General features: G+C 37.8%; 1 protein-coding gene across 1 annotated transcript; it reads left to right on the plus strand.

Moving 5' to 3' along the window:
• Nucleotides 1-2,096: 2,096 nt before the first annotated feature.
• Nucleotides 2,097-17,131, plus strand: NUCKS1 (nuclear casein kinase and cyclin-dependent kinase substrate 1). Its single transcript, XM_014532500.1, has 7 exons — nt 2,097-2,113; nt 6,840-6,889; nt 9,764-9,869; nt 13,446-13,501; nt 13,886-14,038; nt 14,784-14,933; nt 16,868-17,131. Exons 1-7 carry the CDS (start codon nt 2,097-2,099, stop codon nt 17,065-17,067), a joined length of 732 nt encoding a protein of 243 aa, XP_014387986.1. The 3' UTR covers nt 17,068-17,131.
• The last annotated feature ends 8,649 nt before the right edge of the window (nt 17,132-25,780 follow it).

Below are 25,780 nucleotides of genomic sequence, written 5' to 3' on the forward strand. Positions count from 1 at the left end.
CTGTTCAGTAGCTATGACGCACACTGACCACCAGAGAGCAGATTCTCAATGCACAGGCATAGTAACATGGAACAGACTGATGAATCTCAGAGGGGAGGGGGGAGGGTGGGAAGAGATTAACCAAAGATCTTATATGCATACTAGAGGCCCAGTGCATGGATTTGTGCACCGGTTGGGGGGGTCCCTCGACCTGGCCTGTGAGGATTGGACCAAAACCGGCAGTCCGACATCCCCTGAGGGGTCCTGGGTTGCAAGAGGGCACAGGCCAGGCCGAGGGTTGTGCACCAGGCCTCTAGTAGTTAATATGCAGAAACTTCAGTGACATCAGTTCTATAGGGTAGTTAGATTTGTGTGAATGTAGAGGAAGTTTTGAGAGGCAACAAGTATCATCAGTACCCTGTGGGGTTTAGAGTTGGAAAATTGACTACCATTTTGAGGCTTGTGCTGTAGTCATGTTACTTAGCCTTTCTGAGCTTTAGGTTCTTCAGATAAAATTAAATTGATATTAATTAGCTCCTCGGGAGATTGTTGTGAGAATTAAGTTAGGATTTTAAGTTTATTTTAAAAGTTACAGAGGTAGGTAGTAGAAGTGAGCCAGATGGGCATTGTAGGCTCAGGAAACAAGTTACAGAAGCAGAATAAGGGCCCTTGGAGCTTAGGAGAGAGAAAGGCAAAGGTAATGAGCCTGGGGGCAAGAAGAGGTTGAAAGGATGGGGGTAGGTATGCTCCCAGGGGGAAAGCACTCTTAAATGAGAATTTAGGTGAAATATCTGGCACATAGTAACTGCTGTTGTAATAATGATTGATGAAAGTCAACATTGGTTCACAAAAAAAAAAACACGAGTTTCATAGATCAGTGTTTTTCGCTTTCAGGGATATCTCAGGCATTTGATTCAAATTTTGTTTTTACAACATAGGTAATTTAGTATGTTTCTTTAATGCAAATCTCTCAAAGTTTGAACATTTAAACCTTCTTAAACGAAGGTGATAATATCTAAATTGATCTGACCAGGAAGCCTTTAGAAAACCTATCTTTACAGAACATAAGTTGGAAAATTTAAATAAGATAAATTTATGTTCTTAAAATTATTTAAATTAAACATTGTGTGTTTAATTTTTGTGGTTCCTGGGAATATTTTGTTTGAACAAAAAAGGTTTATTTCTAAAATGTTTTAACTATCATTAAACAACCTCATTTGCTTTTTAAAAATTTTATTAGACGCCCTAGCCAGTTTGGTTCAATGGATAGAGCATGGGCCTGTGGATGGAAGGGTCCCGGGTTCGATTCAAGTCAAGGGCACATACCCGGGCTGCTGGCTTGATCCCCAATAGGGGCCGTGCAGGAGGCAGCCAATCAGTGACTCTCATCATTGATGTTTCTGTCTCTCCCTATCCCTTCCTTTCTGAAACCAATAACAATATATTAAAAAATTTTTTAAAAATTTTATTAGAGTAAAAGAATATTATTAAAAATGGGGTTCTCTTTCAACAGGAATTTTGACAGCGCTTCACATGAGGTCCTTGTGGGGAAAATGAAGAAATGTGGGCAGAATGATAGTTTTCTGTGATGGACTTGGGCCTCAGTAGCCATACCCAGAGAAGGCCAATTAACAGATTGATATCAACCTGGAAGAATACTTCCACTGATGCCTTAAAAGGCCTGTGCTGATTAAGTTTGCGGATAATATGAATTTGAGAAAGATAAAAATATGTACAAGTATCGGAATACAAAAAGGTCTTAAATTTTGAGGTTTAGTCATTTTAATTGCAATATCCAGTCCATTGTGTGATATAACAGCCCCAAAAGGCAACTGAGATCTTGGATTGCATTAGTAGAAATGGGAAGAGTAAGGTCATAATTCTGATCTGCTCCCCCTCCTCCACACACCTTTTTAAAACCATCTTATGTTTAGATTGGGGCACTACTTGCATAGATTTTAATCTGAAGTGGTGTAGAGGAAAGCAACTAGGTCTTGAGGATGCTTGAAATATGTTGTAAGGAAGAGTTCAAGGGAACTCTTACTATTTAGCCTTGAAGGAAAAAGTGGAAACTGTCATATGTATTTTTTTAAGGGAGGAGGGGTTAGATTTAGACCATGGTAAATCTCAGAAGGTAGACAAGATAGAATTGGTGAGTGGACTTCAGATGCAGATTGCACCTCATTGAGAATTGTTTCATTATTAGAATTTTTTTAGAACAGGCAGCCTTGGTAGATCAAGGGAGGTTCTCAGTTATTCCCTTGGTAGGATAAGTTATGGATAAGGTTGGATTAGATTGTCTAAAGTCCAATAGCCTGGTACAGCAGTTGCCAGCCAGTGGTCTGCGGACCACTGGTGGTCCGTGAGGTCCGAAAGGTTGGCGACTTTGGCCTAGTACATATAATACACGGCAGCAGCATCATATCCACACACACACTGGCCACCAAACTTTGATAGATTTTGTGAGTGCTTAAGCTTGAAAATGATTTTATTTTTGTGGTTTTAAAAAAAAATCTTTATTGTTAAAAGTATTATATATGTCCCCTTTTTCCCCTCCCATGACCGCTTCTATCTGTGTCCATGGGTTGTGCACATATGCATACAAGTTCTTTGGTTGATCACTGCAACCCCCCTCCCAGCCTTCCCTCTGAGATTCCACAGTCTGCTCTGTGCTTCTATGTCTCTGGATATATTTTGTTCATCAGTTTATTTTGTTCATTAGATTCCACATAATGAGTGAGATCGCATGATACTTGTCTTTCTCTGACTGGTTGTTTTGCTTAGCATAATACTCTCCAGGTCTCTCTATGTTGTCTCGAAGGGTAAGAGATCCTTCTTATTTACTGCTGCATAATATTCCATGATATAAATGTACCACAGCTACTTTTTTTTTTAACCATAGCTTCTTTATCCACTCACCTACTGATGGACACTTAGGCTGTTTCCAGATCTTAGCTATTGTAAATTGTGCTGCTATGAACATAGGGGTGCATACATTCTTTCTGATTGATGTTTCAGATTTCTTAGAATATATTCCCAGAAGTGGGATTACTGAGTCAAATGGCAGTACCATATTTAATCTTTTGAGGAAACTCCATACTGTTTTCCATAATGGTTGCACCAGTCTGCATTCCCACTAGCAGGGTTCCCTTTTCCCCACATCCTCACCAGCACTTGTCATTTGTTGATGGTAGCCATTCTGACAGATGTGAGGTGATACCTCATTGTTGTTTTAATTTGCATCTTTCTGATGATCAGTGACTGAGCATCCTATATTATAAAAGGCCAGCAACCATAATGGCATAATGACCAGAATGACCGATAGACCGGTTGCTATGAGGTGCATTGACCACCTCTTGGTCCCTCCCCCTGGCCTGCAGGCTCCGATCGCTGGATGGCCAACAGGGAACCATGGGGAACCGGGGTGGGTGGCGGGGGGGTGGGACTGGGGACTGGCAAGCGGGCAGAAGATGGCCCTGATCGCCTGCTAGGCCTAGGGCAGTGATGGCGAACCTTTTGAGCTCGGCGTGTCAGCATTTTGAAAAACCCTAACTTAACTCTGGTGCCGTGTCACATATAGAAATTTTTTGATATTTGCAACCATAGTGAAACAAAGACTTATATTTTTGATATTTATTTTATATATTTAAATGCCATTTAACAAAGAAAAATCAACCAAAAAAATGAGTTCATAGGTTCGCCATCACTGGCCTAGGGACCCTACCCATGCACGATTTTTTGCATTGAGCCTCTAGTTTTTGTATGTCTCTTGGCCATCTGTATGTCTACTTTGGAGAAGTCTATTTAGATCCTTTCCTTTTGTTAAGTTGTATGCCCATTTCCTTATATGTTTTGGACATTAACCCTTTATCAGATGTATCATTGCCCAATAGTTCTCCTGTCATTTTTGTTTTTCTTTTAATTGAGCATTTTTTAAAATTGATTTCAGAGAGGAGGGGAGATGGAGAGAAAGATAAGAACATCAATGATAAGAGAGAACCATTGATCAGCTGCCTCCTGCACGCCCCCTACTGGGGATCAAGCCTGCAATCCCAGACATGTGTCTTGACTGGAATTGAACTTGGGACCCTTCAGTCTGCAGGCAGCTCCTCTATCCACTGAGCCAAACAGTTTTGTTGATGGTTTCTTTTGTTGTGCAGAAGCTTATTATTTTGATGTAGTCCCAATATGTATCTATAAACATATTGCTATGAGAGATGTCTGAGATTTTGCTGCCTATAGTTTCTTCTAGGATTTTTATGGTTTCACAACTTACATTTAAGTCTTTTATCCATTTTGAGTGTGTGGTCTAAGTTGGTAGTCTAGCTTCATTTTTTTTCCGTCTGTCCAATTTTCCCAACACCACTTATTGAAGGACTGTCTTGACTCCATTTTATGCTTTTGCTTCCTTTGACAAATATTAATTGAGCATAATGGCTTGGGTCTATTTCTGGGGTCTCTGTTTTGTTCCATTGATCTATATGCCTGTTCTTGTGCAGTTACTAGGCTGTTTAGATTGCGGGGCTTTGTAGTATAACTTGATATCTGGTATTATGATCCCTCCAACTTTGTTCTTCTTTCTCAAGATTGCTGTGGCTATTCAGAGTCTTTTTTTGGTTCCATTTAAATTTTTGGAGTATTTGTTCTAGATCTGTGAAATATGCTGTTGGTATTTTATTAGGGATTTCATTGAATCTATAGATTGTTTTGGGTGGTATGGACATTTTAATGATGTTAATTCTCTCCATGAACATGGTATATTCTTCCCCTCGTTTATATCTTCCTCAATCTCTTTTTCCAATGTCCTGTATTGTAATTTTCCGAGTACAAGTCTTTTACTTCCTTGGTTAAGTTTATTCCTAAGTATTTTACTTTTTTTGTTGTAATGATAAATGGGATTGCTTGTTTAGTTTCTCTTTCTGAGAATTCATTATTGGTGTATTAAAAAGCCATCGATTTTTGGGTGTTGATTTTGTATCATACTACATTGCCAAATTCATTTATTAAATCTAGTAGTTTTTTGATGGGGTCTTTAGGGTTTTCTATGTACAATATTATGTCATTGCAAATAATGAGGGTTTTATTTCCTCATTTTCTATTTGGATGCCTTTTATTTCTTCTTGTCTGATTGCTGTGGCTAGGACTTCCGGTACTATGTTGAATAAGAGTGGTGAAAGTGCACATCCCTGTCTTGTTCCTGTTCTTAGAGGAAATGGTTTTAGCTTTGCCCATTGAGTATGATGTTGGCTGTAGTTTTGTCATATATGGCCTTTATTATATTGAGGTATGCTCCCTCTATTCCCACTTTGCTGAGAATTTTTATCAAAAATGGGTGTTGGATTTTGTCAAATGCTTATTCTGCATCTATTGCTATAATCATGTGATTTTTGTAAGCTAGAGAAAGATATTATTAAAATAGTAAGGAAGAGAAAATACATTTACAGCACTGTACTATATTAATACTGTAAATTTATGTCATCTGTTTAGAAGATAAAAAATGTTATAAGTGGACTCATGCACTTCAAAGGCTCAACTGTAATTGGAACATATTTTTAAATTTTGCATCTTGACCCATTGAGGCAGTAAATTGAGAAGGTTCATTGTTGGTAGAATAAAGAAAAACAGAAGGCAACATTCCTTAAGAGCCTTTCTTTTTTATCTAAAGCCAAGCGTGTGTCTATACCAGCCGTGGGCAAACTACGGCCCGCGGGCCGGATCAGGCCCGTTTGAAATGAATAAAACTAAAAAAAAAAAAAAAAGACCGTACCCTTTTATGTAATGATGTTTACTTTGAATTTATATTAGTTCACACAAACACTCCATCCATGCTTTTGTTCCGGCCCTCCGGTCCAGTTTAAGAACCCATTGTGGCCCTCGAGTCAAAAAGTTTGCCCATCCCTGGTCTATACCATTGAACATCACTCCAAGTATGTTCTCAGAATTCATTCCTACGCCTATCTTTTTTGCATATTATATAGTAGTTCTACCAGTCCTTGGATTCTGACCATCGTGTCTTTGAATTTAAGTGGTATCTTAATCTTTATTATAAAACCCTCTGCTCAGTGTTGGTGGTTTGTTTCTCTTAATCTTTTCGGTTCACTTGTTCAGTATCATTTAGTTACAGTGCCTCTAAGGCTCTCTGAAAGCCAGGCTATCTGGATATTTACATGGACACTTTTATACAGAGTGGAACGAAAGTTGGTTTACAGTTGTTTATATGGAAAATAATAATACACTGTAAATACACTGTAAATAATAAACTGTGTATTGAGTATTCACAACTGTAAACCTACCTTTGCCCCACCCTGTATATAAAGTAGGGAAATACAAATTACGGTTTGTTTGAGATTATAAGAATCTTGAATGAGTCCATTCTTTTCTTCCCCTTCGTAAGGCTTAACTTACTGTCACTAGGATTTATATCTTATAATGTAATTGTATTATAGTATTTAAAAATCACTTCATCTTGAAAAAACTCATTAATAACCTTGTTTATCAGGTATACATACATACGTGTATATAGCAGTAAGAAAAACATTTATGTCCTGGCAGCTCAGTTGGTTAGAGCGTCCTGATATGTCCAAGTTTTGAGTTCAATCCTTGGTCAGGACATATACAAAAAATCAATCAATGAATATATAAATAAGTGGAACAATAAGTCCATGTTTCTCCCCCCCACCCCCTTCCTCTCTCTTTCTAAAATCAGTTAATAAAAACAAAAATATATATGAAGTCTTTTGGATGAGATGTGAATTTGTTGAAAAATGTTTTTCTAATTGTTTTAGGAAAAAGATGTGTATGCTAATATCTTGGAAAGTCCTACATTTTTATTATCTTAATTAGAATTTTTCTTTCTACAGAAATAGGAAGGTCGTTGATTATTCACAGTTTCAGGAATCTGATGATGCTGGTAAGTTTTGTGATTTCAATAAATTATGAGTTGAACCCTAGTAGTGGAAGAATCACTAGTTTATGTACTTTTTACAAGGCTTTTGGAATAAGTTTTTAATTTTTTTTTTTTAATATATTTTATTGATTTTTTACAGAGAGGAAGGGAGAGGGATAGAGAGTCAGAAACATCGATGAGAGAGAAACATCGATCAGCCGCCTCCTGCACACCCCCTACTGGGGACGTGCCCGCAACCAAGGTACATGCCCCTGACCGGAATCGAACCTGGGACCCCCCAGTCTGCAGGCCGACGCTCTATCCACTGAGCCAAACCGGCCACGGCTAAGTTTTTAATTTTTAATATTTAGACTATTTATGTATCTAAATTACATTAAGATCTGTGTCACCCAAAATAAAACTTGAACTTGCATGGATTTTAAGTTTTCCTTAGTAAATTACTCATGTAAACATTGAATAATTTTTTCTTGGTTTTGCAGTCCAAAGTTTAAGTGTGCAATAATTCTCATGCAGTGTTTATTAGTTAATGTATCCTGCTATAATCCCATTTTAAACTTGTACCTTTTAATAGAGAGTATTTTCGTTTTTGTGTAATAAAGTAACTAAGATGAGAGTATTTTGTGAAACAACTTTGATTTGTGAACTGACTCATTATAGAATGAGTAATGTATCTTAAATCTTAGCCAGAACAGGTTTCTATAGAATATGATGTTTCTGCCCTAACCGTTTTGGCTCAGTGGATAGAGTATCGGCCTGCGGACTGAAAGGTCCCAGGGTCGATTCCGGTCAAGGGCGTGTAACTTGGTTGCGGGCACATCCCCAGTGGGAGGTGTGCAGGAGGCAGCTGATTGATGTTTGTCTCTCTCTCATATCGATGTTTCTCTCTATCCCTCTCCTTTCCTCTCTGTAAAAAATCAATAAAAATATATTTTTAAAAAAGAATAAGATGTTTCTAATTTTATTATTTTCCAGATGCATTTACTATTTTTTTTTAATCTAATTTTACTTTATAGAGATAATATGTGCACTTTGGGAAAACTTAAAAAATGCATAAGGAAGAGTTTTTTAAAAATAATCCAGCCTCTCAGAGGGAATACTAACATTTACACCTTTGTGCGCCATAAGAGTCTATAGACGCAAGCGAGATAAAAGCGTTTTTGGATGCATGGCAGTTAACTAGTTATTAGATGCTTGCTGAATGTTTGCATTTATAAATTTAATCCTCAGAACAATGCTATTAAAATAGGACATATATAATTATTCCCATTTTGCAGATAACGAAAACTGAAGCAAAGATATTACTCAAGATCCATTAGCCAGCAAATGGCCATTTTAACCATTTGTTGAAAAAGGTTTTGACTTTTTCCCCTTAAATGTTTTTATTGATATTTGAGAGAGAGGAAGGAAGAGGGAGAGATAGAGACATGGATAAGAGAGAAAAATTATTGATCGGCTGCCTCCTGCCATTGAACCAACCATGCTTGCCGGGGATTGATCCAGCAACCCAGGCATTGTATCCTGACCAGGAATCGAACCAGAGACCTGTTTGATGGTTCGATGCTCAACCACTGAGTCACACCGACCCCTTTAAAAATCTAGTTGAGGTCTTGCTGTGGGATTTTTGGGTTCTCTCCCTTTATCATATCACCCCTACTTATTATACCACCCCTACTTAGTATCTGCCTCCTGTTATTAGAAGTTACTTGAAAAATTCCTATTAATGGTTGTATGATATTCCATAATGGAATTTATAATGTAGCCAACCTTTTAATAATTGCTGAAGCTCCGTGTATAATGATGTAGTAAACACATTTGGAAATAATCACCTTTTAAGGTGGGGTAATTTTCTTTAGTTTAATAGGGTTTTTGAAACTGAAGTTATTTTGCATAAATAAGTAGAACAACAAACCGATGGTTCTCTCTCTCTCTCTTCCACTCTCTCTAAGATCAAAATTTTAAAAATATTTTTATTGATTTCAGAGAGGAAGGGAGGGAGGGATGGAAACATCAATGATGAAAGAGAATCATTGATTGGCTGCCTCCTGCACGCCCCCTACTGGGGATTAAGCCTGCAACCCTGCATGTGCCCTAATTGGGAATAGAACTGTGACCTCCTGATTCATAGGTCAACACTCAATCACTGAGCCATGCCAGTTGGGCTAAAATCAAATTTTTTTAAAAAGAAAGAAATTGGAGGTATTTTTCTTAAATGCCAGAGTATACTATACTTACTACTTTAATTTAAAAGTAATTTACTTGGTAACAGGAATTGTATTAGCATTATAGAATCATGGGTTCTTTACATTCTAAAATGCTTATATTACTATAATAGTTTTCAAATAAATATAAAGGTGTGGAAACATGGGAAAATCTTTAATAAAAAGGGTAGGATATACAAATGATGAGATATTTGGCTAAGGATATATTAAAACATACACATGAGGACTAGAGGGTAATATACAGAAATGGAAATGATAAGGTGGTGAGACTGGGAAAGAAGAATTTTATTTATTTTTAAAATGTGTGTGTGTGTGTATGTTTTTTAAATTGATTTCAGAGAGGAAGGGAGAGAGAGATAGAAACATTAATGATGAGAGAGAATCATTGATCAGCTGCCTCCTTCATGGCCCACACCAGGGTTTGGGCCCTCAATCTGGGCATGTGAACCGTGAACTTCTGGTTCATTGATCTACACTCAACCACTGAGTCACACCTGCCAGGCTATTTTATTTTTTAATGAAAAAAATAATTATTTGGAAAATCTTGCCCCTCATTATTTAAATAGCATGAGAGATAATTATCTAAGAAAATGCAGTGGTAATTTCTACATGTACAAATCATAATATAGTTTATTGATTTTTGAAAAATGCTGTGTAGATGAAGATTATGGAAGAGATTCGGGTCCTCCAGCTAAGAAAATTCGATCATCTCCACGAGAAGCTAAAAATAAAAGGCGATCTGGAAAGAATTCACAGGAAGATAGGTAAAAAGCATTGTTTTTGTTTTGTTCTGTTTTGTTTTTGGCAAGAAGCATTGTTAATTTGTTCCTGATTACTCTGTCAACCACTCTGATAGGGTAATTTCTGATCTCTAAATTTGGAGAATCTTCATTTCTTTTGGGAAGGCACTTACGGGTTCGCTTAATTTTATTTTTGCATATTTTATCTTAACTTAGGCAGGGCTTCTGAGTCTAGACATTGACATGTGGCTTGTTTGAACTCAATCTGGAATCCAAGGTGGTCTCCGGGGATGTCTACGTTTAGACCTCTGAACGTAGCAGAAAGATTGTTTTAAGTATATAATTTGTTACCTAAGGTTAGTATTGACATTTTCATTGTAGTAATAGCAAAGAATGAGTGACCTTTCCCATTCAGTCACAAATCACTGGTAGAATCATAACTAAAGCTTACAGAATTTCAAGTATATATAGTCTGCCGAGTTTTACTGTCTATAATCCTCCTTTATTTAGATAATATAATAATTTGGGACAGTTTCCCTTCCCTTAGTTTTATAAATGAGTTCAGATAAGTTGTAATTTTAACTAAAATTGCCTCATGAGACCAGGATGCTGTAGTTTTCTCCTCTGTTCTTATAAGTATACACATACATTCTCATACTCACTGTGGCAAGAATTCCTTGATGATGGTGATGATGATAGCTACCATTTATGATTGTCATGTGCTAGTCTCTATTATGTGCTAATTTATATTTATTATCATTTAATTTTCACAACACCTCTAATTAGGCAAAGTAATATTAACTTAAGCGGGGTTCAATGATATGTCCAAGGTTACCCAGCAAATGGGCCAACAGAGGGTTTTGTTTGTTTAGTTTTTGTTTTTGAACCAACAGGTTTTGAAACCATGTCTACTGGACTCTGGAGTCTATTTTTTAACCTAGTTATTCAAAGATATTTACCGTCAAGCCTAAAGTCACTATAATAAAGCCATAGGCAGAAGTCTTCCCATTCTGAATTTACAGGATGCTAAATTTGCAGGAACAACGATACTATGTATATACATTTACCTAGTATTTTATGTTTGCTTGCATTGCTAACATCTAATATTTTCTTTTCTGGAGAATTTCAGAAATTTGATTTTGAGGAAAAATAAGACAGTTGCACTGTGGGGAAACAAGTCTTCCATAGTTTCATAGTATATTTCTCTAATCCTGTTTTATATGGCAGCCTAATTTAGAGCTATCTTTTATTATATTGATTCTATTTCTCCAAAGGAATAAGCTTTTTTCTTTTAAAATACATTTTTGTTGATTTCAAAGGGGAAGGGAGAGAGAGAGATAGAAACATAAGTGATGAGAGAGAACCATTGATTGGCTGCCTCCTGCACACCACTACTGGGGATCGAACCCGTAACCCCAACATATGCCCTTGACCGGAATCAAACCCAGGACCCTTCAGTCGGCAGGCCAGTGCTCTATCCACTGAGCCAAACCAACTAGGGCTGAGCTTTTTTGCAGCCTGATATAATGTCCCTTCGATGTAATTAATATCTAGCCTAAATTTTGTTGTTGTTGTAGTCATTTAGTATTCTCTCCAATGTCAGGAGTGGTTGAAATAAATACAGGTTTGATTGCCATTTGTATTAAGTTACTTATATGTTTATTCCCTAGGACTATATATATTTTTAAAAAAATATATATATATATTTTTATTGATTTCAGAGAGGAAGGGAGGAGAGAGATAGAAACATCAATGATGAGAGAGAATCATTGATTGGCTGCCTTCTGCATGCCCCACACTGGGGATTGAGCCCACAACCTGGGCATGTGCCCTTGACCGGAATTGAACCCGGGACCCTTCAGTCCACAAGTCAACACTCTATCCACTGAGCCCAACTGGGTAGGGCCCCTCAGACCATATTATGTTGATTTTTCCATTGGTCTCTACGTAAAAGTTTAGCTTTTACTTGGCTTTGCTGTAATGGGACTCAAGGATCAATGGTTTCTATAAACTCAATAATAAAAGAACTAGAGAAAAGTGATATAATTATCGTTGTCATAGAGTTGGAGATTAAATGCTTATTTTGCATAAAAACATTTATATAGAACAATCACAGGTTTCAGAATTAGTGTTTCTTGGATCAAATTGCTTTAGTAAAGAAATATGTTTGTTTTTTCTCTTTGCTTAGGAATCTTGGGTTCGGTAGCTTGTCTTTTGAATGTGGTCTAGATTATGGGAAATATCAAAAGAGATTTGCAAGACCTGCTGTTTAAGAAAGGAAAGCTTATGTATGACTTTTTGTGTTTGTTTGTCAGAATTTCTCATAGAATCATAAAATTTTAGCACTGTAGGGTACCGAGTGATTTTCCTGAGATCATAAAACTAGTTAATGACAAAGACAGGACACTAAAACCCATATTCCCGAGCTAAAATTTGTGAGGACATAAAATGTGCATTTTTGTGACTTTAAAATTGTTTTATAAAACTTTTCACTGAGCTTCTTTTAAAATCCTCACCAGAGGATATCTTTTTATTGATTTTAGAGAGAGAGGGAAGGGACAGAGAAAGTGAAAACATTGAGATACATCAGTCATATTCTCCCTCCCTCCCTCCTTCCCTCTCTCCCTCCCCATTTTTTGGGGGAGGCAACCTAATTTTTGGAGGCCTTGCTTTGGCAAGGCTAAAAAAACGGGTGGGGGGGATACATCAGTCAGTTGCCTCCGTATGTGCCCCGGCCAGAAATCGAACCCACAGCCTTTGGGTGTATGGGACGATGCTCCAACCAACTGAGCCACCTGGCCTGGGCTCTTTGTACTTTGCAATTTTTAATTTTATTTTGCAGTGATCTTGAGCTCACTTTTATTTTCTCCAGGATACAAGGCAGACCCATGTGCTCATGTTTCTGATGTATAGAAATATTAGAGGCAAAAAATATATATAGTTAATATTTTGTTTTAGATAAATATTAAGGCATATTATAATTTATATAAAATTGTATTTTTATATTCTTCCTCTAATAACAGAATTTTTGTTTGTTTTTGTTTTTCTGTTAATCCTCACTCAAGGATATTTTTCCATTATTTTTAAGGAGAGTAGAAGAGAGAGGGAAAGACAGAGAGAAACATTGATGTAAGAGAAACACATCAATTGGTTGCCTCTTGCACGAGTCCCAACCAGGGCCCAGACCAGGGAGCAGCCTGCAACCAAGGTACGTGCCCTTGATCGGAATTGAACCCAGGACCCTTTGGTCCACAGGCCAAGCTCTATCCACTGAGCCAAACTGGCTAGGGCACAACAGAATTTTTTTATTAAATATTTTTTGAACTAGGCATTATCTACAGGTGAAAGATTTTCAGCCTGTGTTGAGATGCTTTCCTTTTTCTCTTTGGGTTTTTGGAAACAGTATTTTCCAAAAGTAGATAAAAATTGTGCTTACCAGCATCCCTGTAAAGTAGGGAAATAATGGAAACTCCTTAGCATCGTTTTAATTTTATATATAAAGGAGGTTTTCTTCCAGTGTTATTAAGTCAGATACCAGAGATCTATATTCACTTAGATTTTGATCTAATAACTTAAATGTCTTATTCCTTCCCTTTGTAGTGAAGACTCAGAAGAAAAAGATGTGAAGACTAAGAAGGATGATTCTCACTCAGCAGGTAATAAATAGTATTTCTTTTTATGTACTTATTTAGTGGACATTTTAGTAAGTGGTTTTATAGTAATGCCTGGCATTGTTGTAAATACTGGCATTACAAAGATGCTTCCGTCTTTGAAGAGCTCATAGTGATTTTTCAATCCGGGTGGCTTATTAGAGTCATCTGTGAAGGTTGTTTTTGGGGGGGCTGGGGGGGGGGGCGTTGATCCTTACAGCATCCTCTGCTCGCAGAATAAAATCACACTTGACCACATGCATTTATTTTCTTTTGGGCTTTGTGTTTTCTGGCAGATATTCTCCCAATCAGAGCTAGTTTGCATTGGCTTTTTTAGGTAGTTGTCAAACACAACTCTTAGATCAGTGCATCATAATTTTGATATTGCAGAGGACAGTGAGGATGAAAAGGAAGATCATAAAAATGTGCGCCAGCAACGGCAGGCAGCCTCTAAAGCAGCTTCTAAACAGAGAGAGATGCTCCTGGAAGATGTGGGCAGTGAAGAAGAACAGGAAGAAGAGGACGAGGCACAGTTCCAGGAGAGTGCGTAACGTTGGCTTGTTGCTTTGGTCATGATTGCAGTATGTGATCTTGATTATTTTGGCGTTTGGGGCGGCGGGTGGGGGGATGCTAGATGTTACAAACAGTCCCTTAAATGACTCACTGTTAGATGAGATGATGGTCTTTGATATCTGTTGATTTTGTAAAGGTTCAAAGATTATCATGACTGCTGTCCATTGTATTCAAATACTTAATAAACAGTTGTTAGAATAATAGTTCCATGGCAGGTGTTGTGATTAAGATTTGCATTTTGGCCTGATGGAGAAGGGTGTAGACCTCCTCCCCTGATAAAAAGTGTTAATAACAGAATTCAGATGTTTCACAGGTTACTCAGGTGAATAGTTTTCTTGTTTCATTTATTCATAGTTGGACCAAACACACTAAGTTGATTCCGTTTCATTTCCCTGGTCTCACCAGATCTGTATGGGAATGATATAATTGCCAAAAGTTACTTGATGGCTTCAATTTTCATTCAGATTAAGTTTATCCCTTCCTGTTTTCAACCTACTCTTCAAATCAGTCATGTATCCCTCATGTGGTGCTAAACCCATTTTACAGATGGGGCCAGTGACAACTCCAGCCAAACTGGTAGTATAGCTGTAAATAGAGTCCAAGAGTGTTTGACTCCCAGATCCCATCCTCCAGCCATTCTTAGCGTTCTCTCCCTTTGTTCACTTGGAAGGATATATACATTAAGTTGGACGTTGAAATTCTTCTTTCCTCTCAGAAGATTCCGGCAGCGATGAAGATTTTCTAATGGAAGACGATGATGATAGTGACTATGGCAGTTCAAAAAAGAAAAACAAAAAGATGGTTAAGAAGTCCAAACCTGAGAGAAAAGAAAAGAAAATGCCCAAACCCAGGCTAAAGGCTACAGGTGAGGTCTGCAGAATTAAATTAAATTATTGCTTTGAAAAATTTCATGAGCTAATAAACTTTCTCTACAGAAATTCTTCATTAAGGCTTGGCATTGGCCACATAGTTAATTAAGAATAAATGAATTTGGAAAGGATTCTGTTTTCTACTCCTACAAGTGTCATTTATTAATAAGGACTCCAGACTCTCGAAGAGTCTGGTGGCTTAGCCCTGTTCTTTTTAATATTTATTTATTTATTTATTTATTTATTTATTATTGACTTCAGAGAAGAGGAAGGGGAGAGAGAGAAACATCAATGATGAGAGAGAATCATTGATCAGCTGCTTCCTGCATGCCTCCCACTGGGGACTGAGCCTACAACCTGGGCATGTGCCCTGCCGGGTATTGAACCGTGACCTCCTGGTTAATAGGTCAAGGCTCAACCATTAAGGTGTGCCACTGAGGGCTGGGCTTAGCCCTCTTCTTTAACAATGGCTGAACATAAGCAAGATTTAGGAATGACCTATATGTGTCAGGCACAGTGTTAGAAATACTGCGTCAACACAGCTATTACTGCCCTTTAAGTTCTGTGTTTTGATCCTACACCATCCTCTGTGCTCCCAAAATAAAACCACAGGTGACCATATATTTATGTTCCTTGAGGCCTTGCGGTTTCTGGCAAATGTTCTAATCAGAGCTAGTTTATCATTAAACCAGAAAGCTAAATTTGCTTTTTTTTTTACTTATATTTTGTTGAGAATATGAATATGAGCATTTGCTTTGTTTTCTAATGTTGTTGTTATTATTTTTTAATCCTCACCCGAGGACATGCTTAGAGAAAGGGAGGAATATCGAGAGAGAAACCCTGATTGGTTGCCTTCCACCTGCTTCCTGACCAGGAATCGAACCAGCAACCCTTCAATGCATGGGACAACTCTGAACCAACTGAGCCACCCCAGCCAGGCTAGATTTACTTTTTTTTTTATTCTGGCTAACGGAACTGGTGATTTTTAAACCTTTTACTCATCACTTCTTACTGTTGGGATTCCTGGACTTAATCAAAAGTTATTTAATAGCTTCAGTTTCTACTCAGGTTATCATAATCTTCTTAGCCCACTTTTTAAACACCATTTAGTTCACAAGCCACTAAGGATGATGTACAGCAAGCATATCAAACTCAAAGGCTAACACGGGCCAAATAAACAAGGTTTAAGTTTATATGGGCCGCAAAAAAACAAAAAGCTTCAATTTTCATAGAAGTGTAGGTTTATTTCGATAGAGACCATGCTGAATACAAAGAGCTGAAATAAATGAGTAATCGTTAACATAAAATGATAGAACATCTTAATAAAAATTAATATTTTTTCTTGAACACTAACTTACCAGACACTGAATAACTGCACAAATTAATAAGCATCACGCAAATAAATCTATTTTTCTTGTTCTCCGAAAGCGAAATATTTCCTTATTGCACACACCAAACAAGTCAGTCCAAGACTAATGACATGGCAGTCGGCTGCTAAAATATTTGCTGCTAGTATTAGTGGAGAGAAATGGTGCACCTGCGCGTAAGGCAAGTAAGGGAAATGAATGCAACACGATTATAGTAATCGGTCATTAGCAAACGTTGTAGTTCGTTATTAATAATTATTATGTGTAGGATATTAAAAAATTAAGTTATGGAATTTTTATTAAAACGTTTCTTACATACCGTTATATTGGCTGGGCCGCAAAAATATTCGTTGTGAGCCCCGCAAGTTTGACATGCTTGATGTACAGTATCCTGTTTATTACTGCTAACATAACATTATAGTGCTGGTAAAAGTATTGGAAACCAGTAAGTTGGGAGTGTTGTCTTTATAGATCTTATTCTTGTAGATTGTCTTGTTTCTAGCTAGTTTTTATAAAGATATTTTCTTCTCTTCCCTTCCCAAAATTGGTGTTTTTCTTCTCAGTGACGCCAAGTCCTGTGAAAGGCAAAGGGAAAGTGGGTCGCCCCACAGCTTCAAAGGTATCAAAGGAAAAGACTCCTTCTCCCAAAGAAGAAGATGAGGAGCCGGAAAGCCCTCCAGAGAAGAAAGCCGCTGCCAGCCCTCCACCCGAGAAGTCTGGGGATGAAGGGTCCGAAGATGAAGCCCAATCTGGGGAGGATTAAAAGTGATGATGGTTTGGGAGAGATTTTATTTAAAAAAAGAAAAGAAAAAAAAAAGGAAAAAAGGGGGGCAAAAAAAGAAAACTACATAAGATAGAACATGGTTTTGGCTATGGCTTTGACTCATGGGCTTTCAGTGCTTTTTTTCCCTTTTGTTGAAAATAACTTTCTCTTTTTTTTTAATTTTTTTTTTTTAAGAAAATCTTTGTATGTTTAATTTACCTTTTTGTCTATTGGTTTTTTCTTTTCTACCACCCTCTTCTCCCTTCCTTTTTCAATGAAAGCCATGTCAAATTAATCACTGGATTGACTGCTTCATCTTTTTATTTTTAAAGGATGGTATACCACAGTTGTAAAGCAATAAGATTTGAGATGAACACTATGGAAATGTTGCTTTTTGCTAAACAGTAGCAAGTTGAACAGTAATCAAAAAACATAGAAGGATTTTAGTTAAAAATGATTGCTTCTTTCTCTACTTGGACTTAAAAAAAATCAGTTGTCATCATCTAATACAAGTTTATTTTTTACCTTGCGGGCAGGGCAGGGAGTGGGTAACCTGACCTTGTGTAGAGTGTGGGTTTTTTTTTAAATTTCATCACTTGTTATCTCAAAGAGATTCAGAGCCAGTGGTCCTTTTATTCTACTACGTCTTTAAGGAATTAAAAAAAGAAAAGGAAAAAACAAGGAGCGCCAAAACTTAAATCACGCTTAATTTCCTATTTTACTCTCCGATGGTTCATGTTTTAAAATATATATGTATCCTGTTTCTTGGATAAATTTTTACCAAGGGTAAAAAAAAAAAAGAAACCTAGAATTTAAATGGCAAGATCTATATATCATAGTGGATTTCTTCTCAAACTGACAATGTTTAGGTTATAAGCAAATAAACTACCGGTTAATGTGAAACTTGTTCACAAAGACTTGAGATTTTTTTTCCTTTATGAAAACAGAATTGAAATTCTTTTCTGCCATAAATGTGTGTGCATTCAGATTCCATGAACTGTGCTCTGTTTTTATTTGCGGATAGAACTTTTCTTTTTCATACACTTATCTTCCCATTTCTTCATAGAACCATGGTATAAAGTGTATCTCTCGGCTTCCTGCTACCATGTAGGATGCCACTGCAGACCCACCCCCAGTGCCTACCAGCCCTGCTGGAGGACATGATTTCTCCTGGCTCTGTCTTCACCTACTTCACGTCCTGTGTTTGATGGGAGTGTGTTAAGTGGTGCTCCCACGCGTTTAATTTGCTTTTTTTTCTTTTTACTGGTGTGTCTGCTTACTGCTCATGTTGCTTGTTTGGACTGTAAGGGGTTCCACAGGGCTAGAGAAAGCATGCATTCAGGAGACCTACGTGCAGTTAACAGACTTGACATGCCTTAAGAAAGCAGTCAGGAGATAGACCTGTGCGTTCCATCCTCCACATCCTGATACCATGAGCTTCTGGAAGGAAGGGTTAGGGCCTTAGTGTGCTGAGAAGTTGAAAAATTAGTGAAATTTAACCTCTGCCTTTTTATCTAGATTTGCTTCCTCAATATTTTACTTATGCAATTTTCTTTCTTTTAATTACAGCATATTTTACTCTCGGACAACGTAGCTTTCTTACAGATGTTCCTAGAACAAAAGGTTATTTAAGGAATAGTTTTACTCTGATTATTAAGACACTTTAAGAAGTATTCTTTGTGATTTAAAAAAAAACAACACCACCTAGTGACAGTCGCTTCGCTGTTGCACTATGTGTTAAAGAATGAATTTGAAGATTTTAGTACTTGGCCAAAAATGCAAAGCTTGAATATAAATAGCAGTTGGATTGTTATCTAAAGGTTATTCTGTTTGCTTTAGTGGGTTTGTTTAGGTACCCAATTTTAACAGGGTGTGTGTTCTTCTAGCAAGAGACCTCTCAGTGTTTCCACCATGCACTTCTATACTTAGGGGTTTATAACTTTGTCTTACATTCCTAGTAACATTTGGGCTTTCTTAGATTATGTTTTGTGAAAATCAGTGGTGGGGAGGGGGTCTTTTAAAACTTTAGCCTCGGTATTTTATGTAACACAGTCTCTAATATATTAATCTGCACTAACATCTATGTGATACAGGCACATATTTTAGAGGTAATTTTGTCTTCTAAGTTCCTTGTGTGCATTTGGTTGGGCTTTTTGTTTGCAATCCCTTTTTTAAAAATTAATTCATGAGATTGAAAAACATATATATTTCTAATAGACTGGACAAAAGGATCTGTGTCCCCAAGTGAGAGACAGGCTCTGAATGACCTTTGTTTTCTCCACTTTTTATTGATTTAAAACACTCTAGTCTTCCCCTCAAATCATGCATGCACATAGGAGGGTAGCTGTGGTGTCTGAACTGGAAACCGGTGCTCAATAGTCAGGCTTGATGTGATGTGAGGCTGGGTTACAAGCTATAAGCTGATAGTGGCTGGCCATTGGCACCACCCTTGACTAATCTCCCTCTTTTTCCCTGGCGTGCCTATGGTGAGATGGCAGTAGCTTTCACGGCCTTGTTTGCAGTGCTCAGGAAGTGGGACATTAACCTCGAAGGTGCTTGTTTGTGCTAACTTAATTCTCTGTGTTAGCTCTGTTAGGTTTACCTCTGAAACATGGATTTCGGCAGCTATGCTGACTGACACTACATTCTAGTTCTTACGATTTTTTTTCTAGACTTCTCTACACACACACACACACACACACACACACACACACACACACACACAACTTGACCTGGGTAGTTTACATATTAAGTCTCTCTGTAACTTGCTGCTGCTTTTAGCCCTCCCCACCTTGGAATCAATGGACTAGACCCAAAGGATACATTTTAATTTTAGTAATGGTAGATTTGTCCTGCTTTCCACAAACCTGCCTTTCATATCTCCACTCCCTATTGAGTTCATAAAGGAAAGTTAATGGGTGAGTCCTCCTTTAGGGAGGTAATGAGTGGAAATCTTTTTATCTCGAATAGTAGTTGATTTCCCATAAAGGAGGTTTAATGTCTTTTTTCTTTTCCACAGTAACTGTTTGCCCCAGGTTGAATCCTCAATTCAATACTTATTCTTGGTACTGGTTCAAATAGCTTTTTCTTATTATAGGTAACTAATCAAGAGGAATTAGAAGTTATAATCCAGTAAGGTTTTTGACACTCTTGTGAATATATGTGGTCAGCTAAACTGAACTTGACACTTTTTTCCCCAAAACATTTCTTTTTTTAACCATGACCATTCCAGGTATCAAGTGAATTTTAGAGTACTGGTTGGAGAAAGGGAATAGTTCTTTAAAGAAACCAGTTTAGAAGATGCTTTGAGAGTGTTAGGCAAGGACAGAAGTTAACACCTGGAGCGACAGAGAAAGCTTTATGAAAGGCCATGTGGCCGTTGTCACTGTTGTGAAGAAGGGGAGTTCGAATGGTTCTGTGCCCGCTTCACCTGTGGCTGCGCTGAGAAGCAGAAACGTCACCTCAGGAGTTTGCAAAGGGAGAGCCTGGGCTGTGGGCTCCATGCACTCAGGCATAGATGCTGAAGCAGATGAATAACACCCTTCCTACCAAGGGAAAGAGAAAAGCTAAAAATCTGGTTGCTCTTGAGGTTAGAAAATTGTCCTTTTCTCTGTGCTTGGCGCTGGGTTTATTTGGAAAAGGTGTTAGTTTATTTGAATATTGGGACATCAAGCTATCTACAGCCAAATTTCAATCTGCAACCCATTTTCCCTTGGTCTTGGGATAAACTTGATACAAAATGACTTTTTGAATCCCAAATCCCTAAGTCACACTTCTTTTTTTTCAAAGCCTAGTTCACAAAATTCACAGTGGTGCTGACTGTGTATTAACCACTATTGACAAAAGTCCCCTCAACCTGCCTGTTGCCATGCCAACGGAGTGACTGAACTGGTGACATCTGTTGGAGCATGCTTTGTGTGGCTGGTGGAATGCCACCATTGTGCATACACTTTGTATCAGGGGTGAAGGGGGGGGTTTTCTAGATTTATGGGGGGGAGGGTAAAACTTTTTTTTGTTTTTTTCATGGGAGTGGGTATAGTACTTAGCTTACCCCTAAATAACATGTATAAAAACCCCTGAAGTATTGTGTGGGTGTGTGTGTGAGTGTGTGTATATGTCTGGCAATTAAACCGTTGTCTTCTGGAAATTAGTGAATTCTTTTTTCCCTCCAGAAGTATTTGTTACAAGATTTGTAAATAAGAGCTCTACTTAGTTTGTTTACCATGACCATGTTGCAGCAAACCTTAAATACCTAATTCCTGTAAGATTTAAGGAAAGACTTGAAGACGTGTCAGGTTAAGCAGCAGCCACGTTCTCAGAAATTGTTTGCCTTGATTCATCTTTCAGACTTCATTTGCCAGCTCTAAAATTCCCAGTCTTCCTTAATTTTAGTCCTTAATCTTTTACGTTCTGAGCAGGAAGGGTAAAAGAGGAACCTGCGTAAATGTGTTTAATTGTAAGTCCATGGGCTGAGACCGGGGCATCCCTTTCTTAATACTGCAATGTTGCTAGATATGTGATCAGACACCAGAGGGTTGGGCGTTCTTGCAATACCTTAACAGTGCTGAGATCTGCAGCATGGTACTAAGGAAGTTAAAGTTTGAATGTAACCACTTTATTTAAAAGTTGTTTTTTATTTAAATGAAATGGGGTTGAAATGAACATGATTTTGTTCGTGAATTATAGATGCAACATACATTGGTAGACGTGTGATGGTCTTTTGTGATACTTAATTTTTACATATCCCAGTCTCTGTATGTACCTGCATAGACAAAAAAACAAATTCCTGCTTTCTTTATGGAAGGGTTTCCAGGACTGCGTGTCTGCTCCTGAGCTCTGTTTTAAGTATGTGTATCCTTTGCTTGTATTTTGTATTAAAAAATAAGAAAAAGAACCCTTTATTGTTGAGCATGTTGGCATTGTCCCCTTTACTTTTTTTTTTTTTCTTTTTGGGACATGAAGCAAGTTATTCTTTCTCTGTATCTTTTTTTTTCTTTTGTAAACTTTGTTTTGTTTAAAAATGGCTTTATAAAAGGGCTTTTATAACCCAGATATGTGCTCTGTGTACTTCTTGGAATACTCACACACATACACTGACAGAGAGCTGATCGCCTGGGCCAGCCTATTGGGGAAAACCTGCTTCCCGAATGAATTCTTTAGGCTCTAACAGTGACCATCACTCTTGCTGGTAACAAGAAAAGCATGTCTTGTCTCAAGTCAAAGGGTTACAAAGTGTGGAGGGCAAAATTCTTAATTTAGGATAATTATACTCACAAAACATTTGCATTCAATTTTAAGTACCCATAGGAACTACATTATATTGCAATTTTAGAATAAAATGCTACTTAGGTGGTGAATATGGTAGAGTGTCCTAATTTAGAATTGGGCTGATATTGTAGCTAATCAGGTTTTATTCTTTCCAGCCTTGCCCCTTATTTACTACATTCTTGCCTTGTCATGCAAATATTTAACATAAGCTTAGCTTTGAAATTTAGTGTTTTTTGCATGCTCTTGTCCCTCTGGCTAATTTCTTATAGAGTTATTTGTCCCAGGTGAAAGTTGACTTTGGAAGAATGTAACCAGACACTTCCTCATAATATGTGGGTGTTTTATGATTAACATACCAGATTTCTGTCAGTACAATGCTGAAGAAATGCAATCTGTTTAAAGGATTTCAGAACCCAGGGGACAAACATGTTTGGTAAAAATACGTTTGGAACTCCCTCAACTCTTATTCGTGAGCATTACTATACAGTAATTTAAGACTGGCTGTTCAGTGCTTTGTAATTCATAAAGTGCAATTTACATACTACCTCAGTCAGTTTTCCCAACAACAGTGAGACTGGCCAGATGTTTGTTGTTCCTCCAATTTCGTTGGTTGGGGGAAAAAAAAACTGGTTCAGGTAGGATGTGCTTTGTGGCAGGTATGGTCCAAGGGTTTGAATCAGGCCGTTAGTTCTGTGTGCTTGAAGTTGTCACAGCTCCCATTATCTTGTATAAATGGGTCCCTTGAATCTTGTTTCTAATAATCTTTTGTGCATTTTGCTGTTCTTCAGCATCTCTTGAGTAACATGCTTGAACCAGCTCAAGGACTTACATCAAAGACAATGGGGAAAATTCTTTTCAGTGAGATATAAAAATTCTCATTAAGTACTTAAACTTACTTGAAAATTCCTGTGGTCCCTAGATAGGAAACTTTAACTTATTTAAAGCTTTTATTTTTGGATGTCTTAATATAGTGACTATACAGGAAAATCTTGTTTATACAGCCCTTATCCTCTGCCAGTAGAGGGCAGTGTTTGTCCTCCATATACTTAACTAGTGACCCTGATGCTCACCCCATCTCATTTTTAGATACTTTCCCCTGGGCTCAGTGTCCACTGTATCCTACTTGGGTTAGAGCAGCGGTTCTCAACCTGTGGGTCGCGACCCCTTTGGGGGTTGAACGACCCTTTCACAAGGGTTGCCTAAGACCATCGAAAAACACATATATAATTACATACTGTTTTTTGTGATTAATCACTATGCTTTAATTATGTTCAATTTGTAACAATGAAATTGGGGGTCACCACAACATGAGGAACTGTATTAAAGGGTCACGGCATTAGGAAGGTTGAGAACCACTGGGTTAGAAGTGCTGTGCTCAGTGGGCCCACTCAACTTCCTAGTGTATGCAGCAGCAATATTTTCTGGATTTTAAGTGCAAAATAGGATCTCGTGGTTCATGCACATCTGTCTGCTTATGTTCTCTTTATACTCCCAAATCCTACATGGATAACATCCCAAAACTAAAGCACACATATGTTGATATTTCAAAATGCAGCTGTAAATTCTTGGCCCTAGTTTGGAACAGGTGTTGCCTTTTGAAATTGCCTTCCAGCTCAAAAAGCCTTATCTCTTGCACAAGCAGCACTGATACATGGTCACATACAGTGAATACGGAGACTTGTTGTCATGGTAACGTGGTAGGTAGCTTGTGTTCCTTTATCTTGATGGCATGCTTCCCTTTCCCTCGATACCTTGATAGAATGGACAGGTACTCATTTGACATGTTTTGGCTGGGCCACCACCAGGAGAAATAATTATTCGCAGGTGTGCCCCCTGTTTCAATATTAAAGTCCTGGACAAATATTGTGAAATAAATGCTGTGTTCATTCTGGGGTCAGAGAGTGAGAGGGTGCAGCCAGAATTTCCATCTTAGTAAAGCAAATAGTTACTTAAAAACATGATAACAAAATGTTGGAAGTAATAGTTTGCTTTAATTTAGGTCTAAGCTGGCATTCAGAAATGAGTTGTTTAAAAATGTACAGAATAAGTAGACCAAGGAAGATTACACACACATAAACTATTACTGGTAATGTTTTAGCTATTCAGTGAAATATATATGTGTGTATGTACACACACGTCCTTTTATTAGGATGTATGGGATCATATCCTTGGCTAACATGGAATGTAACATATCTAATAGATACACTTTTCCACTTTGGGTACGAACAAGAATATGTACTCTATGTGTCCTCAGGACTCGTCTGACTACAAGAGATTAGGGTGGATGGGTTAGGTAAGGCTCTGAAGGAGGTAGAAAGGCATTTGGAACAAGAAAAATGATGGCCTAAATTTAAGGATAACTACCAGTTTGGTAACTCTGGTTGGTTATGTACTAAGAAATGATTCTCACTGCCCCACCAGTGTAACTCTGGTTGAGTGTCAACCAGTGAATCAAGAAGTTACCAGTTTAATTCCCAGTCAGGGCACATGCCTGGGTTGTGGGCTCAATCCCCAGTAGGGGGCGTGCAGGAGGCAGCCAATCGATATTTCTTTTTCATGGATGTTCCTATCTATCCCTCTCCCTCTCTCTAAAAAAAGTCAATAAAAACTTTTTTTTAAGATGTAAAACAACAAAATTTTAAAAAATGATTCTCACTAACCATAAGCTGAATTTATAGTAATTAATGTAAAATAGATTGTGAAACACTTGTCTTTACCCAAAAAGTGTGCAGAGACGGTGACATACACTGGATCCTCACTTGTGACTATAAATTGGTTCTCTTGTACACTAATTTAGCCTATGGATTAGAATATTAAGCATTTTTAAAATATGGCTTTACTGCCCTGACTGGTTTGGCTCAGTGGATAGAGCGTCGGCCTAGGGACCGAGGGGTCCCAGGTTCGATTTTGGTCAAGGGCATGTACCTTGGTTGCGGGCACATCCCCAGTGGGAGGTGTGCAGGAGGCAGCTGATCGATGTTTCTCTCTCATCGATGTTTCTAACTCTCTATCCCTCTCCCTTCCTCTCTGTAAAAAAAAAAAAAAACCACCAATAAAATATATTTTTTATATATATATATATGGCTTTACTGCCTGGCCGGTGTGGTTCAGTGGTTGAGCATCGACCATGAATCAAGAAGTCGAGGTTCAATTCCCGGTTAGGGCATATACCCAACTTGCGGGCTTGATCCCCAGTATGGGGCGCGGGAGACAGCCAATCGATGAGTCTCATCATTGATGTTTCTATCTTTCCCTCTCCCTCCCTCTCTGAAATCAATGAGAATAAATTTTTAAAAATATATGGCTTTACTTCTAAAGTATAATGACATAGCAAAGCTCTTTTATAAGAACCTAAGTGTCTTTAGGAGTCACAGAGAACTCAATTGATACTCTATTTAGATCTTGGAACATAATCTGGGGCTTCAGTATCCTCACTTCATATCTA

The sequence above is a fragment of the Myotis brandtii genome, unplaced genomic scaffold, assembly GCF_000412655.1.
Source record: "Myotis brandtii unplaced genomic scaffold, ASM41265v1 scaffold898, whole genome shotgun sequence".
Classification (NCBI taxonomy): domain Eukaryota; kingdom Metazoa; phylum Chordata; class Mammalia; order Chiroptera; family Vespertilionidae; genus Myotis; species Myotis brandtii.